Here is a 14,328-nt window from a genome sequence, read left to right as displayed (position 1 = left end):
TTAGTATTTGCCAAAGTTCCACGCTGCCCTTCACTCCATGTTTAATGTGCCCAGATGTACCTCCTCTGCAGCTAGCTCTCTCAACCAAGGAAGCATGACAGTGGGACAATATGAGATTCAATTTTGAGTTCTATTGGCTGAACTGGTCTGGAACAATGAGGCCCTAATGACCACATTCTGGTGGTAGTATACAATTGTGATAAGGATGAGCTGACAGGTAGAAAATTAGGCTTCATGTACACGGGATGTTGTTTAACCTCTCCTTCCTGAACGATTTAACGTGACAGCTAGAATCCTACATTAACAAATGTCTGTTCAGCCACATTTGCAGAAGTTTGCAGAAAAAAACACCCCTAAACGAAAACCCCGCTAAATGTGAGTTACCGCGTTTAGCAGCATTTACAAGCTGTTACAGGCATTTGGCATTTCAAATGCCTCTAAACATCAGTCCTGAAAGCATTTTTTCCAAAAGCGTTCCAAAAAAATGCATCTAAACTCAACTGCCTATAAATGACCCCGTGTACTGATAAGAAAACAAACAGAGGAGAGCTCAGGGGCAGCTGAAAAAGATGCCCAACTGCTCCTAAATGTCCGTTTACATGAGGCCTAAGCCCTTGTACACACGGTCGGAGATTCCGACAACCAAATCCTTTGGAGTAATTCCGACAGATTAATTCCGGAAGAGGTCCAGAAGTGATGTTGCATACACACGGTCGGACTAAGTTGTTGGAAAATCCGATTGTACATAACTTCATGACGTTATTTCGTTACAACGGGACTACGTTCAGGCTAGTAGCCAATAGCTTTGGTCTAGGATTTGATCTGAGCACGCGTGGCACTTTGTCCGTCGGAGTAGGCTACACATGATCGGAGTATGTCCGATCGGAGCATTTTGTCGGAAAATATTTCCGGCAAGTTGGAAAAGTTGGTCCGACGGATATTCCGACTGAAACAGTATGATGCAGACCACTCACAGTCGGAATATCCGACAAAACGCTCAGATCAGCTGCTCAGTGCGTATGAAACAAAACAAGGAGACCACACTATGGTTTACCAACGAGAACTTTATCTTATTGCTGTCACACAATACATGTATCTTTATATAAAGAAAGAAGGACAACCTAAAACCCCACCATTGTTTGCAGAGAACTTCAATAATTAGTGGAAATCCAAAACAGTTTTTTTGTTATTTTTAGACAGAATGGAGAAGGCTTGAGCTTTTGTTGAGTAATTTATAATAAATTACCCCCAAAAAAAAAAAAATCCCCCAAAAAAAAAAAAAACTTGCACTACCAATTCCTTGATCAAGATAAATCCATTTGAAGTATATGACACATCCGTGTATCCATGTTGAGGACATTTCCCAGTGACACCTATCATTGGGACAGAAAGTCTCTCCAGGGGGGACATGTACATCCAAAAAATGCATGGTTTTATTGATATCGGTGTCTTTCTTTGTTGGATAGATTTTCCCTTTATTTTTGACACAACGGGAAGAGGGGGAAATCTCCAGTACAGAGAAAGGCAAAAAGTTTGAGTTTTAAGAAAAAGTACAACATGTAGATACACCATAAATGAGATAAAAAAAAGGAAAAGAAAAAAGAAGTACTTTTTTAAAAAAATTTAAGAAAAAAAACAAAAAATAATCACCCAACAATAAAACTAAAATGTTCCATATGGGTTGGCTGATCCTTTCGAAAAGCCTAATTTTTTTCGTATGGCTGTTCTAAGGACATGACGATTCCGCCAGTGAAACACCACCAAAAGTTTTCCACCAGCCTCAGGTGATGTGCATTCTCTGGTGGATGATTAGTGTCGATTTCTGCGCAAAACATTTCCCACATTCTGAACAGGAAAATGGCTTCTCCCCGGTGTGAATCCTCATGTGTTTATCACGGTTCCCCCTATGGGGGAAGCACCTTCCACACTCAGGACAGGAAAAGGGCTTCTCCCCCGTGTGGACTTTGTGGTGTCTATTGAGTTGCGATTTCTCGGTAAAAGTCTTTCCACAAATAGAACATGAAAATAGCTTTTCCCCGGTGTGGAGTCTCAGGTGTTGAACAAGTCCCGCTTTCCTCATGAAGGATTTCTCACACTCGGGACACTTAAAGGGTTTTTCACTGGTGGGCATTCCCTGGTGTACAACCTGGTCATGGTTTTTACTGAATGATGTTTCAAAATTCTGAAAAGGAAACAGATAATTGTGAGAAGATTCCTCAAGATTAGAAGGATCCGGTGATTTATCTGCACTGTGATAGCTTGTATGGGATATTGGTGTGGGATTTATCTTTGGAAATTTTTAGAATTAAACTGATTTGTTGATCTTACCATAGGATTAGGTTTGTGATGTACATTTTTTGTAACAATTCTCTTTCTTGGAGAATATTGTACCAGGTCATTATCTTCTTTATCATAATCTGCAGATAAAATAAGATGTCTCTCTGGGATATTCCAGCTTCTGTGGCCTCCTGTTGGAAATATTTTTGAATCAATAATAATAAAACATGGTTATTGCTCATGTTTTGCAGTTTGGAATAATGAATGTTGGTCTAGAAGTCAACTGTTACCCGGATCTTTGGTCTGGAGTTGTGTACAGAGATAACGACGCAAGGAGAGAGTTAGATGAGGTGTACAATACAACCAAAGCAGCTATAGGACACTGGAAGAAGATGTACATACACTAATGACATTTATTATGGTGAGGAAAAGAAATGGACCTTCCTCCATCAAATTTGACGTTATATTGAGGAATGGAGATGGATCTTTCATATGGTGTACAGTATCTCCTCCTCATTTGTTGGGAACATGACATTATATTGAGGAATGGAGATGGACCTTTCATATGGTGTACAGTATCTCCTCCTCATTTGTTGGGAACATGACGTTATATTGAGGAATGGAGATGGACCTTTCATATGGTGTACAGTATCTCCACCTCATTTGTTGGGAACATGACGTTATATTGAGGAATGGAGATGGACCTTTCATATAGTGTACAATATCTCCACTGCATGGGATGCGGTATAGGTTCATTGGATACTTTTCCATCATATCATAACAAGCCAAATTTGATGAAAATGTATTGAAATATGAAAGAATGAACATAAAATAAATATGGGAAGTGCTGCATTTTAGATTATATCATTTTTACCTGTGCCAACATCTAGAGAAGATTCCTCCTTGGTCATTGTCTCCATCAAGTCACCTTCAATTATAGACAGCTGATTATCTATTACATACATGTCTTCTTCCTCTTTAATGTCAAATTTTATACCCATAACTTCTGTCCCCTAAAATCACAAAACAATTGTGAACACTACTATCCTGAGACAACATAGAAGAATATCATCTAATAAAGTTTAGAGCCAAGTTTGAATTTAACATTCTCAGTTCCATCTACCTGATGATGGTGGGGGATGGTGTGACCCTCCTGTGTGGAATCCCGGGAATACAGAGGACGGGGACATCTCTCTGGTGGGTTCCCATTACTGGATCCATCTGTAGGAAACACACACACTGACTGAATACATTGTTTCTATGTGTTTATCAGATGATGGGGGATCTAGGTGGACCCTCCGTACTGCTCTCTCCTTTACAATAAAGTCTCCTCTTACCCGGTGATGTGAGGGGCGGCTGATTCTCCATCATGACATCCTTGTAGAGACCCTTGTGTCCTATATACTCCCACTCCTTCATCACACTATCTTCCTCCTGGTCTTCTTTAATCCCTTCTTTGATACCAACATTAAACTTGCTCCAGTTTCCACTCTGTATATAATTATAAAACAAAGTAGTATAAATGCCTCCTCCATGGAGACATCCTGACACCTTATGGATACACATCCCTTGTCTGTTACTGGATAATGTCCCAGAATTCCCACCACTACTCACCTCTCTCATCAGGAGGTCAATGATCTTCTGGGAGACTTGTAAAATCTTCTGCTCATTGTTTCTTTCTGGAACCAGTAAGGAATGTAGAGGAACCATAATGGGGTTCTGTCCATCTCCTGATGTCTTCTTCACAACTACGTTATCCTGTGGAGAGAGATTAGCAATCACTATATACATTTCTCAACAAAAAAAAAAAAGTTAAAACTTGCTGCCATCAATGACCCTCTGTGCTAGAATCTGATCAATGTCATCCTTCTGTAGGTAGGACCTAGGCCCACGGTACCCAAACAGAGCCCACGCACACACATACGCACACACATACGCACACACACACACACACACACACGCACATTGATGTTCCAATTTATACTGTAGGTTAGTGGTAATGTTTAACCCCTTCACGCCGAGCGTAAGCAAATATGTGGCCCCACTGGACAGGGCTTTTTTCCCATGGGGCCGCATATTTGCTCATCTCCCTTTGTGCTGAGTCTAACGTATGGGATGTATGGGACCTGGAACGCCTGATTCCGGGTCACCTGATCTATGCGATAGCCTCTGATTGGCTTCCACAGTGATCAATCAAGTCCCCAATTTTTTCTCTCTCTGTGAATGGAGGAGAGGGATACATTTGTCTCTCTCTCTCTCTTTCCTTGCAGATTGAAAATAAATAAATAATGTAAAAAAAAAAATTTTTAAAAAACTAGATCAAGGTCTGACCTTGGTCAGTGCCAGGGTTAGTGTTTGGGTCAAGGTCAGGGTCAAAGGTCAAGGACAGTTTTTTTTTTTAAAATTAGTATCAGTGTCAGGGTGTTTTAGGTAGAATAAAAAACAAAACAAAATGCGCACTATTATTTTTGAGCTGTACTACAGGTACAAACAACTAACATACACATAAGTGGTGTCTCTGAGATCGTCAGGAGCAGGAGAATTGCATGTGGGTTGTTCTCTGGTGGTAGGGTATGGGTAGTAGCAAGAACAATACTGCTACATTTGGGACCGTCTTTAATTGGACCCTGGGCAAACATTTTCTTGGGCCCGCCTGAAACCATGTGTCAACTATTTTCAGGCAGTGTAGGCTCAAGGGGCAGCTGCTTTGGGCCCCACGACAATGACTGGGCCCAGGGCAGCTGCCCCTTTTGCCCTGCCAAAGACGGCCCTGGCTAAATAAAAAAAAATAAAAAAAACTTCGGAAACTCCAACATAAGGGATGCTCTGGTGTACAAAGAGGAATCTGATGTAATGAGTGAACCCTGATTTACCTTAGCGTACTCACTTAGAGGCAGGAGAGAGTAGGAGGGACACTCAGTCCAGTCTGAATAATGTGTCCGGGTCTCAGACAGTCTGAAACCTGGAGGCATGCTTCCAAACCCAAACTGTCCGGGTGAATCCCGAACAGGTGGCAACCCTAGTATTACCTGAGGACAACTTCTGCTGGAGGGGTGGCAGTTAGCGGTATATCAGGATGGCACTAGAATGTTGCTGTGAAGTGCTCCACATTGCTGGTCTGGATACCTCCTACAAACAGACATTGTCCCGGAGCTGACCAAACTCGCCAGGGGTCTGCACTTTCCCTAACCAGAAAAGTGTCTGTCCCTGACCTACTACTCGATCGAGATAGAGATAGAGATAGAGATAGAGAGAGAGATTATATATATAGATAGATAGATATATACATACATACATCCATGAAGCAAAGATCAAAAACACAGGGACAAACTAATCTTTTAAAGTAATAATTGACTGAAAGAGTAGTTGATGCTTGGAATAGACTTCCAGTAGAGGTAGTGAGTCAGTCAACAGCAAGGCCTGCTTCACACCTATGCAGGATGCAGTTTGCATATTCCAGGTGCGTTTTTTTTCAATACATTTTTGATCCATTGAAGTCTATGGAACCAAAAACCAGAAAAAAGTCCCTGGCCCTTTCCATATGTAGCACTGACCCCCGAAGGAGCTGCTTGTTTTCTTTGGGCTTACCCTTACCTCACCTGCTCACTGTGTCCGTCTTAGGGGTCCCGTTGTAAAGTCGATTAAAAAATATTCGCTCCAACACTTTTTCCAAAGATTTATTTGAAAAAACATGAAGTTTTGCAATAGACGGATAGAAGGGGAGTTCAGGTACCTTGTAATTGTGGGTTTGAGGTATTTCCTTGATCCAGAGGACAAATGGCTTCCCCAGGCTGGATCTGGCAATCACCGGATAGGCCTCTCTCACTGACCTAGCAGCCGGTGAGATGCTCGAACAAAGTCTCTGCCACAGACTTGTCAATTCAACGGAATCATTGTGCAATCCTCTGGAAAGCACAACCAGCAACTTGTTGAGAAATTAAAGAGTTGTCACACAGTACCAGTTACTTTCAGACGATCCGGTGATACTGTGTGATAGGTGACCCGGGATGCATACTCCAACTGAGTCTCCAGGCTCTTCCAGTGATACCAGCCTTGTTGCTCGGTCCTCTCCTGGAAAAGTCCTCCCCTAGATACTCCAGTCGCTTAGCTTCTCCCCACAGGCCAGACAGCTCAGGACCACCCCTGGATCGGTAGGCCCCAAGACTTTGGGGCCCACCCTTTCAGTTACAAAGCCTCGGGCCAGCCGGCCCCAAGACACAGAAACAGGCAGCACATACCCCAGGCCAGGAGGGCCATGAGGTCGGGATAACGAACCCCAAAAATATGACGCCTGTACCTTAAGTACCCTTACCCAGAATGCACAGCAGGTAAACCACTCCCACTGGGCTATTTCTGAGTAAAAGGGGTACCCAACGCATTCAGCTTGTTGCATTTCCAACACTTACCGGTGGGGACAGCGACACCCACGGTCAAGTGGAAACTAGCAGAACCCAGCTGAACTGGTACAGAAACCAGAACTTTGATATAATTAGCCTGAGCCAAACTGCAGCTTCAGACAAACTTACATTTACAAAAAAAATAGGGTCTGCTCATTAGGAGCAGGGCTGTACACATAAAACACAAAGGATATGAACGTGACCCATAGGAAACCAAGGTAAATGGACTGTAGTGTGTTACTGCAAAACTGAAAATGTACTAAAATAGTGTACGACACAAGTCCACCCAGACAGCCATCCAGGTGGCACAGAACATAGATCACCTGACTCCACCCAAATATATAAGTTCTCCCAGCAGGCCAAGGGATTCAAGAAAACCCCTGCCCATTAGCTGAGATACCTGTATACCCATAACCTGACCTTGGGTTGCCCTTCATGTATCTAGTAAAACCAAGTACCTGGCCACCTAGGGGTATAAGCGAAAAAGTGCAACAAGGCCAAACTTTGATAGAGATCTATTGATTTCTCCCTATCGACCTAGATGACTACTCTTGGCAAGTGAATTTGTGAGGTGCTCTCTAACTAAACCCCAGGGTGCAACATACAGAATTTGTGGTACTGACAACTGGATAGTGATAAACATTTTTCTTTTTAAAGATTTTTTTGGCTGAGAACCTGCTAATCATGGGTGTACATGTTCTTTGACAAAGTGTCTGAGGCCGGCTTCACACTGGTATGACTGTCATCCAACTTTGCCCGGCGACATTGGTCCTACATCAGTCCTACTTCCATCCGACTTGAAAGAACAGGATAAGATTTTGCTCTGAATTTGTCTTTTGACCAATCAAAACAATCCCAGGGTGACATAAATTCCTTTTCCTGCTGCTGTAATCACCATGTCGGATGTCACAAGTCGGATGGTTAGGACGAGGATCTGACTTTGATCCGACTTCAATGATATTCAATGGGCTGAAGTAGGACCAAAGTAGTGCAGAAACCTTTTTCAAAGTCAGACCAACTTGTGAGGGACCAGTTAAGAAGGCTCTCATAGGGAACCATTGATTTGTACACGTCATGCGACATGTGTTCCCAAAGCCGGAGCAGATGTCCCACCAGTGTGAACCAGGCTGTAAGGCGGTTTACACCAGTAGAACATGACAGTCGTACGACTGTGGATCCGACTTTGCCCTGCGACTTGAAGTCCGACATCCATCCGACTTCAATGATCGGGTATCCGACTTTGATCCTGACAATGCAGGCACTTTGTGTCTGGTATGAATCTTTAGGGGGAACTCCACGCCAAATAAAAAAAATAACCGGCATGGGTTCCCCCTCCAAGAGCATGCCAGGCCTTTTGGTCTGGTATGGATGGATTTTAAGAGGAAACCCCCACACTAAAAATATGGCATGAGGTCTCCCGAAAACCATTGAATCAACATCAGAAGAAGAACAGAGGGAGAAGACAGCGGAGAAGACCTGGCAGAGGCAGAAGACAGCAGACAGAGGGAGAAGAACCGGAGAGGGCTAGAAGACATCAGCGGAGAAGAACCGGAGAGGGCTAGAGGGCTAGAGGACATCAGCGGAGAAGAACCGGAGAGGGCTAGAGGGCTAGAGGACATCAGCGGAGAAGAACCGGAGAGGGCTAGAGGGCTAGAGGACATCAGCGGAGAAGAACCGGAGAGGGCTAGAGGGCATCAGCGGAGAAGAACCGGAGAGGGCTAGAGGACATCAGCGGAGAAGAACCGGAGAGGGCTAGAGGACATCAGCGGAGAAGAACCGGAGAGGGCTAGAGGACATCAGCGGAGAAGAACCGGAGAGGGCTAGAGGACATCAGCGGAGAAGAACCGGAGAGGGCTAGAGGACATCAGCGGAGAAGAACCGGAGAGGGCTAGAGGGCTAGAAGACATCAGCGGAGAAGAACCGGAGAGGGCTAGAGGGCTAGAAGACATCAGCGGAGAAGAACCGGAGAGGGCTAGAGGGCTAGAAGACATCAGCGGAGAAGAACCGGAGAGGGCTAGAGGGCTAGAAGACATCAGCGGAGAAGAACCGGAGAGGGCTAGAGGGCTAGAGGACATCAGCGGAGAAGAACCGGAGAGGGCTAGAGGGCTAGAGGACATCAGCGGAGAAGAACCGGAGAGGGCTAGAGGACATCAGCGGAGAAGAACCGGAGAGGGCTAGAGGACATCAGCGGAGAAGAACCGGAGAGGGCTAGAGGACATCAGCGGAGAAGAACCGGAGAGGGCTAGAGGACATCAGCGGAGAAGAACCGGAGAGGGCTAGAGGACATCAGCGGAGAAGAACCGGAGAGGGCTAGAGGACATCAGCGGAGAAGAACCGGAGAGGGCTAGAGGACATCAGCGGAGAAGAACCGGAGAGGGCTAGAGGGCTAGAAGACATCAGCGGAGAAGAACCGGAGAGGGCTAGAGGGCTAGAAGACATCAGCGGAGAAGAACCGGAGAGGGCTAGAGGGCTAGAAGACATCAGCGGAGAAGAACCGGAGAGGGCTAGAGGACATCAGCGGAGAAGAACCGGAGAGGGCTAGAGGACATCAGCGGAGAAGAACCGGAGAGGGCTAGAGGACATCAGCGGAGAAGAACCGGAGAGGGCTAGAGGACATCAGCGGAGAAGAACCGGAGAGGGCTAGAGGACATCAGCGGAGAAGAACCGGAGAGGGCTAGAGGACATCAGCGGAGAAGAACCGGAGAGGGCTAGAGGACATCAGCGGAGAAGAACCGGAGAGGGCTAGAGGACATCAGCGGAGAAGAACCGGAGAGGGCTAGAGGACATCAGCGGAGAAGAACCGGAGAGGGCTAGAAGACATCAGCGGAGAAGAACCGGAGAGGGCTAGAGGACATCAGCGGAGAAGAACCGGAGAGGGCTAGAAGACATCAGCGGAGAAGAACCGGAGAGGGCTAGAGGACATCAGCGGAGAAGAACCGGAGAGGGCTAGAGGACATCAGCGGAGAAGAACCGGAGAGGGCTAGAAGACATCAGCGGGGAAGAACCGGAGAGGGCTAGAAGACATCAGCGGAGAAGAACCGGAGAGGGGAGAGAAAATTGGAAGCCACGCCGGAGCTCCCGTAAAAAATTACTTTAAAAACCTGTGTACTGTGTTTTATTTTTGACACTTTTTTGGGTGAATAGGTAGGGGCACAATGTACCCCATACTCATTCACATAGGGTGGGGGGGCCAGAATCTGAGGGCCCCTTGTTAAACGGAGATTCCGATAAGCCCCTTGCCCACAGACCCTGACAACCAATGGCCAGGGTTGTCAGGAACTGGCCCTTGTCCTCATCATCATGGGGACAAGGTGCTTTGGGGTTGGGGGGGGGCTCCATGTTGAGGGCACGCGGCCTGGTACGGTTCAGGTGGGGGGGGCGGGGTGGTCGCTTGTCTCCACCCCCTTTCCTGACCTGATGGGCTGTGTGCTCGAATAAGGATCTGGTATGGATTTTGGGTGGACCCCCACGCTGTCTTTTGCGGCATGAGGGTTACCCTTAAAATTCATACCAGACCGAAGGGCCTGGTATGCTCTTGGAGGGGGAACCCATGTCGTTTTTTTATTTTTTTTTATTTGGCATGCTGTTTCCCTTCAAGATCAGAGCATAAGACGCATGCCAAAGTCAGATCAGTTAAGACGGTGATCTGACTTTGATCCGACTTCAGTGATATTTAATGGGCTGAAGTAGGTTTAAAGTCGGACCAAAGTAGTGCAGGGAGCATTTTCAAAGTCAAGTCCAATGTCGGAGCGTTTGTCGTACAAGCGTGAACACGGCCTTAGCCCTTGTTCACACCAATGCAATTTGTCATGCAATTTGACAGTTCAAAATTGCATTACAAGTAGCACCCTATTTTCGGCAATGGAACCGCTCAAATTGTTGCCATTCAAATCACAGCAACTTTATAAAAAGGTGCCTGCACGACTTTTCTGTGATTTTGTTGCGACTTGCATTAGGGGCGCCCGAGCGCCGCTACCTCTATCCATGGCCACCACTCCCTCCACCTTCTAGCGATGCAGTGCTCTATACATCGCCACTGTGTCTGGCCCTTTATAGGACACCGGCGCCTGAATTATAACGGCTTGGATTTATTTTATTTTTTTAAGCACCCGATTAGAGCCAGAGGCTCTAATAGGCTTAAAATAGGGTAGGCTCGGGTGCAGAGCATTGCGCTACGAGCCCACCCAGGTGTTTGAAATAGCGAATGAATATTCGCTGTTTCAACACTGATCCTCCTCCTGGCCAATCGGGAAGCGCGTCTGATACCCATCACCGATTGGCCGACAGGACAGGTGACCCTATTGGATGCCTAGGAGGAGGGGAGGAGACGCACGGTTGAAGCAAGGAGGAGAAGACATAGTAGCCTCTACCCAATGCCCCAATCCCCACCACCTAGATGGGGTAAGTGGACTGATCCAGCAGATGAGTGTGGGGGGGGAGGTGGGGGGGTTAGCTTTGAGGTGCCGTGGGGGGGTGGACATTTGTGCCCCCCCCAAACAAAAAAAAAAAAACACAAGCCGCCACTGGACTTCTGTTAACCACTTTCCACCGCACTATAGCCGAAAGACTGCTACAGCGCGGGCTTCCAGTGCTGGGAGGGTGTCAATCGGTTTCTGTTACAGGGACATCGTTCCTGATCTGTGCCCACCTGTGGTGCCAATCAGTGCCAACCAGCGCTGCCAATCCGTGCCTCATCAGTGTCACCTATCAGTGCAGCCCCATCAGCGCACCTCAGTGAAGGAGAAAAATTACTCGTTTGCAAAATTTTATAACAAACTATGAAAAAATAAAAATAAAAAAATAAAAAGTTTGAAAACTTTTTTTTTTTTTGTTTTCTTAAAGCGGAGTTCCGCCGTTTTTTTGTTTTTAAAATAAGGACACTTATCCGCCCACTGTGCCCGCGATGTCGGCACCCGAAGCCGAACTCACGATCGGCTCTCGGGTGCTGCCGCCGCCATCTTGGGTATGGGAACCTTGCGGCTTCACTTCCCGGGTTCCCTACTGCGCATGCGCGAGTCGCGCTGCGCAATAAGTATGGTCCCCGCTGTCTCTGGGATCCGTGTGTTTCCCAGCAGACAGCGGGGGACCCGCAGGAAGTGGCGTAAATACCCGCAGATTCTGCGGATATCTATGACGGAAGTGGGTGCAGATACCTGTACTATACAGGTATCTGCACCCCCCTCCCCCCTGAAAGGTGCCAATTGTGGCACCGGAGGGGGGAGGGTTCCAATGAGCGGAAGTTCCACTTTAGGGTGGAGCTCCACTTTAAGCAAAAAAATTAAAATTGCAGAGGTGATTAAATACCACCAAAATAAAGCTTGATTTGTGTGAAACAAATGATAAAAATGTAATTTGCGTACAGTGTTGTATGTCCGCGCAATTGTCAAAGTGCGACGGCGCCCAAAGCTGAAAATTGGTCTGGGCAGGAAGGGGGTGGAAAGTGCCCGGTAGGCAAGTGGTTAAATGAAGTCGCAATGAAATTGCCGATTCAAATCACACCGATCTGCAGTTTTGAAAGTAGCGCAATTTCAAGGCTGCACCGGTGTGAATTGGGGCAAATGGACATCATTTTTGTTTACTGTTTCGATTTTTTAAGTAAACTTTTTTGTACTCACAACTGGATGAATAATTTTTATTTTTAATTTTAAAATTATAATTTTTTTATACTGATTTAGTAAGCTACATGACAGAAGTTTTACTAAAATAATTCTTGACAAAAGGTGTGTATATGTATATATATATATATATATATATATTTATATTATTATTATTATATAGGTTTTATATAGCGCCAACAGTTTGCTCAGCGCTTTACAACATGAGTGTGTGTGTATATATAGATATATATATATATATATATAACAAATCTTTTTTTCTTTTTTATCCATTTGCGAGTACAAAAAAAGTTGCTTAAAAAAGTATATTTTAGTTAAATGTTGCAAAACATTTATAAACAAAAAGTATGTCCTTTAGACACTTCCCGGTGATTTGTTGCTGGAATAAAACTGTTCAAAAGTTGTTTTTTCAATCAGATATCAATCAATAAAATGAACCAAACGTGTTGGCGGTGCTCCCAGAATCCTCCTCACCTCCCCGGTCAGCAGGTAGATGATCTCCAGGGTGAGCCGTAATATCCTCTCCGTCAGGTCGGTGCAGTTTGCCTCCATCGCTCCCAACTCTGTCCCATTCACTTCCTGCAACAATAGCGCCCATCCCCCCTCCCCTCAATGCTCAGCAGCATGGGTTAAAGGCAGGCTCTTCTGTGATTGGTCCTTGTCGGCCATTTTGTTGTAGCCCAGCACAGCAGGCTGAATTTCGAAGACATGTGACATGCTCATTTAGTTGTACGACAACATGTGTTCATATATGGGCTAAAATATTATGTTGCCACCAGCAGCTTATCTAGAGTTGCCACCTCATCCCTTTAAACCCAAACACCTTTGAATTACACGGGTTCTGAGGCTAATTAAATGCAGATAAGGCATTAAGTGAGTTTAATTACCACCTTAATCAGCCACATTCATATGTGTTCGGGGTTTAAAGGGATGAGGTGGCAACTATAAGCTTATCCTCGTTGCTTACCTACATCAGTGGTCATCAACCCTGTCCTCAGGGCCCACTAACAGGACAGGTTTGCAAGATAACGGAAATACATCACAGGTGATATCATTTGCTGCTTAGTGATTGCAATCTGATGGAAGTGACTTGGGTAAAGTTCTTAGGTGGAGGTGGGTTGGCTTCCTGACTAAGTGGGTTTTCAATGATCGTCTAAGGCAGTGGTTCTCAACTCCTGTCCTCAGGACCCACTAACAGGCCAGGATTGCAAGATAACTGAAATCCATCACAAGTGATGTCATTTGCTGCTCAGTGATTGAAATATTCTAGTCTGTATCTCCCCAAGGTAATACATAAAATCTGGCCTGTTAGTGGGCCTTGAGGACACAGTTGATGACCACTGCCCTATAGGGTTGCCACCTCATCCCATTAAACCCCGACACATATTAACCGATTGGCGCCCTCCGTCAAATGACGGAGGGTCCGGGCGGCTCTCGTTCTGGGAGGACGTCATATTCCTAGGACATGGCACGACCCTGATCTCTGTAAAGAGCCGATGACGCGGCTCTTTAACCATGTGATCGGCTGTGTCCAATCTCAGCCGGTCCCATGTAAATGCGGTAGTGCTCTTAATCGGCTCTCCTCGCCTCACACTGAGAGAGTGTGTGTGGCGAGGAGGGCCGATAAGTGGTATATCCTTGCAGGGAAGACCAGGGCAGGTAATCAGGGCACTGATCATCAGTGCCCTGATTACAGGAAAGCCCCAGCAGTACCCAATGCCATCCAATCAGTTCCAATTAGTGATGCCAGTCAGTGCAGCCTTTCAGTGCTGCCCATCAGCGCTTCCTATCTGTGACACCTATCAGTGCCCATCAGTGTGGCATATAAGTGCCTCCTCATCAGTGCCACCTAATCAGTGCCCATAAGTGCCACCTCACCAGTGCACATCAGTGAAGGAGAAAAATTACTTATTTACAAAAAAATTTATAGAAATACTATTTTTTTCAACATTTTTGGTCTTTTTTTTTGTAAAAAATTAAAAACCCAGCAGTAATTAACCACTTCAATACCCGCCCATTGTCGTATGACGTCCGCAGAT

General features: G+C 45.7%; 2 protein-coding genes across 2 annotated transcripts in view; both read right to left on the bottom strand.

Annotated features, from left to right (window-relative positions):
• The window catches only part of LOC143956263 (uncharacterized), a 60,631-nt gene that overhangs the window by 33,317 nt on the left and 12,986 nt on the right, over nt 1–14,328 (bottom strand). The window lies entirely within an intron of this gene.
• On the bottom strand, nt 1,047–12,883 carry LOC143956342 (oocyte zinc finger protein XlCOF8.4-like). Its single transcript, XM_077466558.1, has 7 exons — nt 12,764–12,883; nt 3,892–4,035; nt 3,615–3,768; nt 3,401–3,498; nt 3,152–3,290; nt 2,329–2,468; nt 1,047–2,182 (listed from the first exon to the last, which is right to left on the bottom strand). Exons 1-7 carry the CDS (start codon nt 12,839–12,841, stop codon nt 1,781–1,783), a joined length of 1,155 nt encoding a protein of 384 aa, XP_077322684.1. The 5' UTR covers nt 12,842–12,883; the 3' UTR covers nt 1,047–1,780.

Source organism: Lithobates pipiens, unplaced genomic scaffold (genome assembly GCF_037356315.1).
Source record: "Lithobates pipiens isolate NorthernLeopardFrog02 unplaced genomic scaffold, aLitPip1_a1.2 Scaffold_35, whole genome shotgun sequence".
Taxonomy (NCBI): Eukaryota; Metazoa; Chordata; class Amphibia; order Anura; family Ranidae; genus Lithobates; species Lithobates pipiens.
This window is presented reverse-complemented; position numbering and strand designations above follow the sequence as displayed.

What these genes read in the sequence shown, in the direction of transcription:
- LOC143956342 (XM_077466558.1), bottom strand. Translation starts at nt 12,841, where the DNA reads ATGGAGGCAAACTGCACCGACCTGACGGAGAGGATATTACGGCTCACC. An exon ending in TCTACCTGCTGACCGGGGAG is followed by an intron (nt 4,036 to 12,763) that starts GTGAGGAGGATT and finishes CTCTCTCCACAG; the next exon opens with GATAACGTAGTTGTGAAGAA. An exon ending in ATCACAAACCTAATCCTATG is followed by an intron (nt 2,183 to 2,328) that starts GTAAGATCAACA and finishes TTTCCTTTTCAG; the next exon opens with AATTTTGAAACATCATTCAG.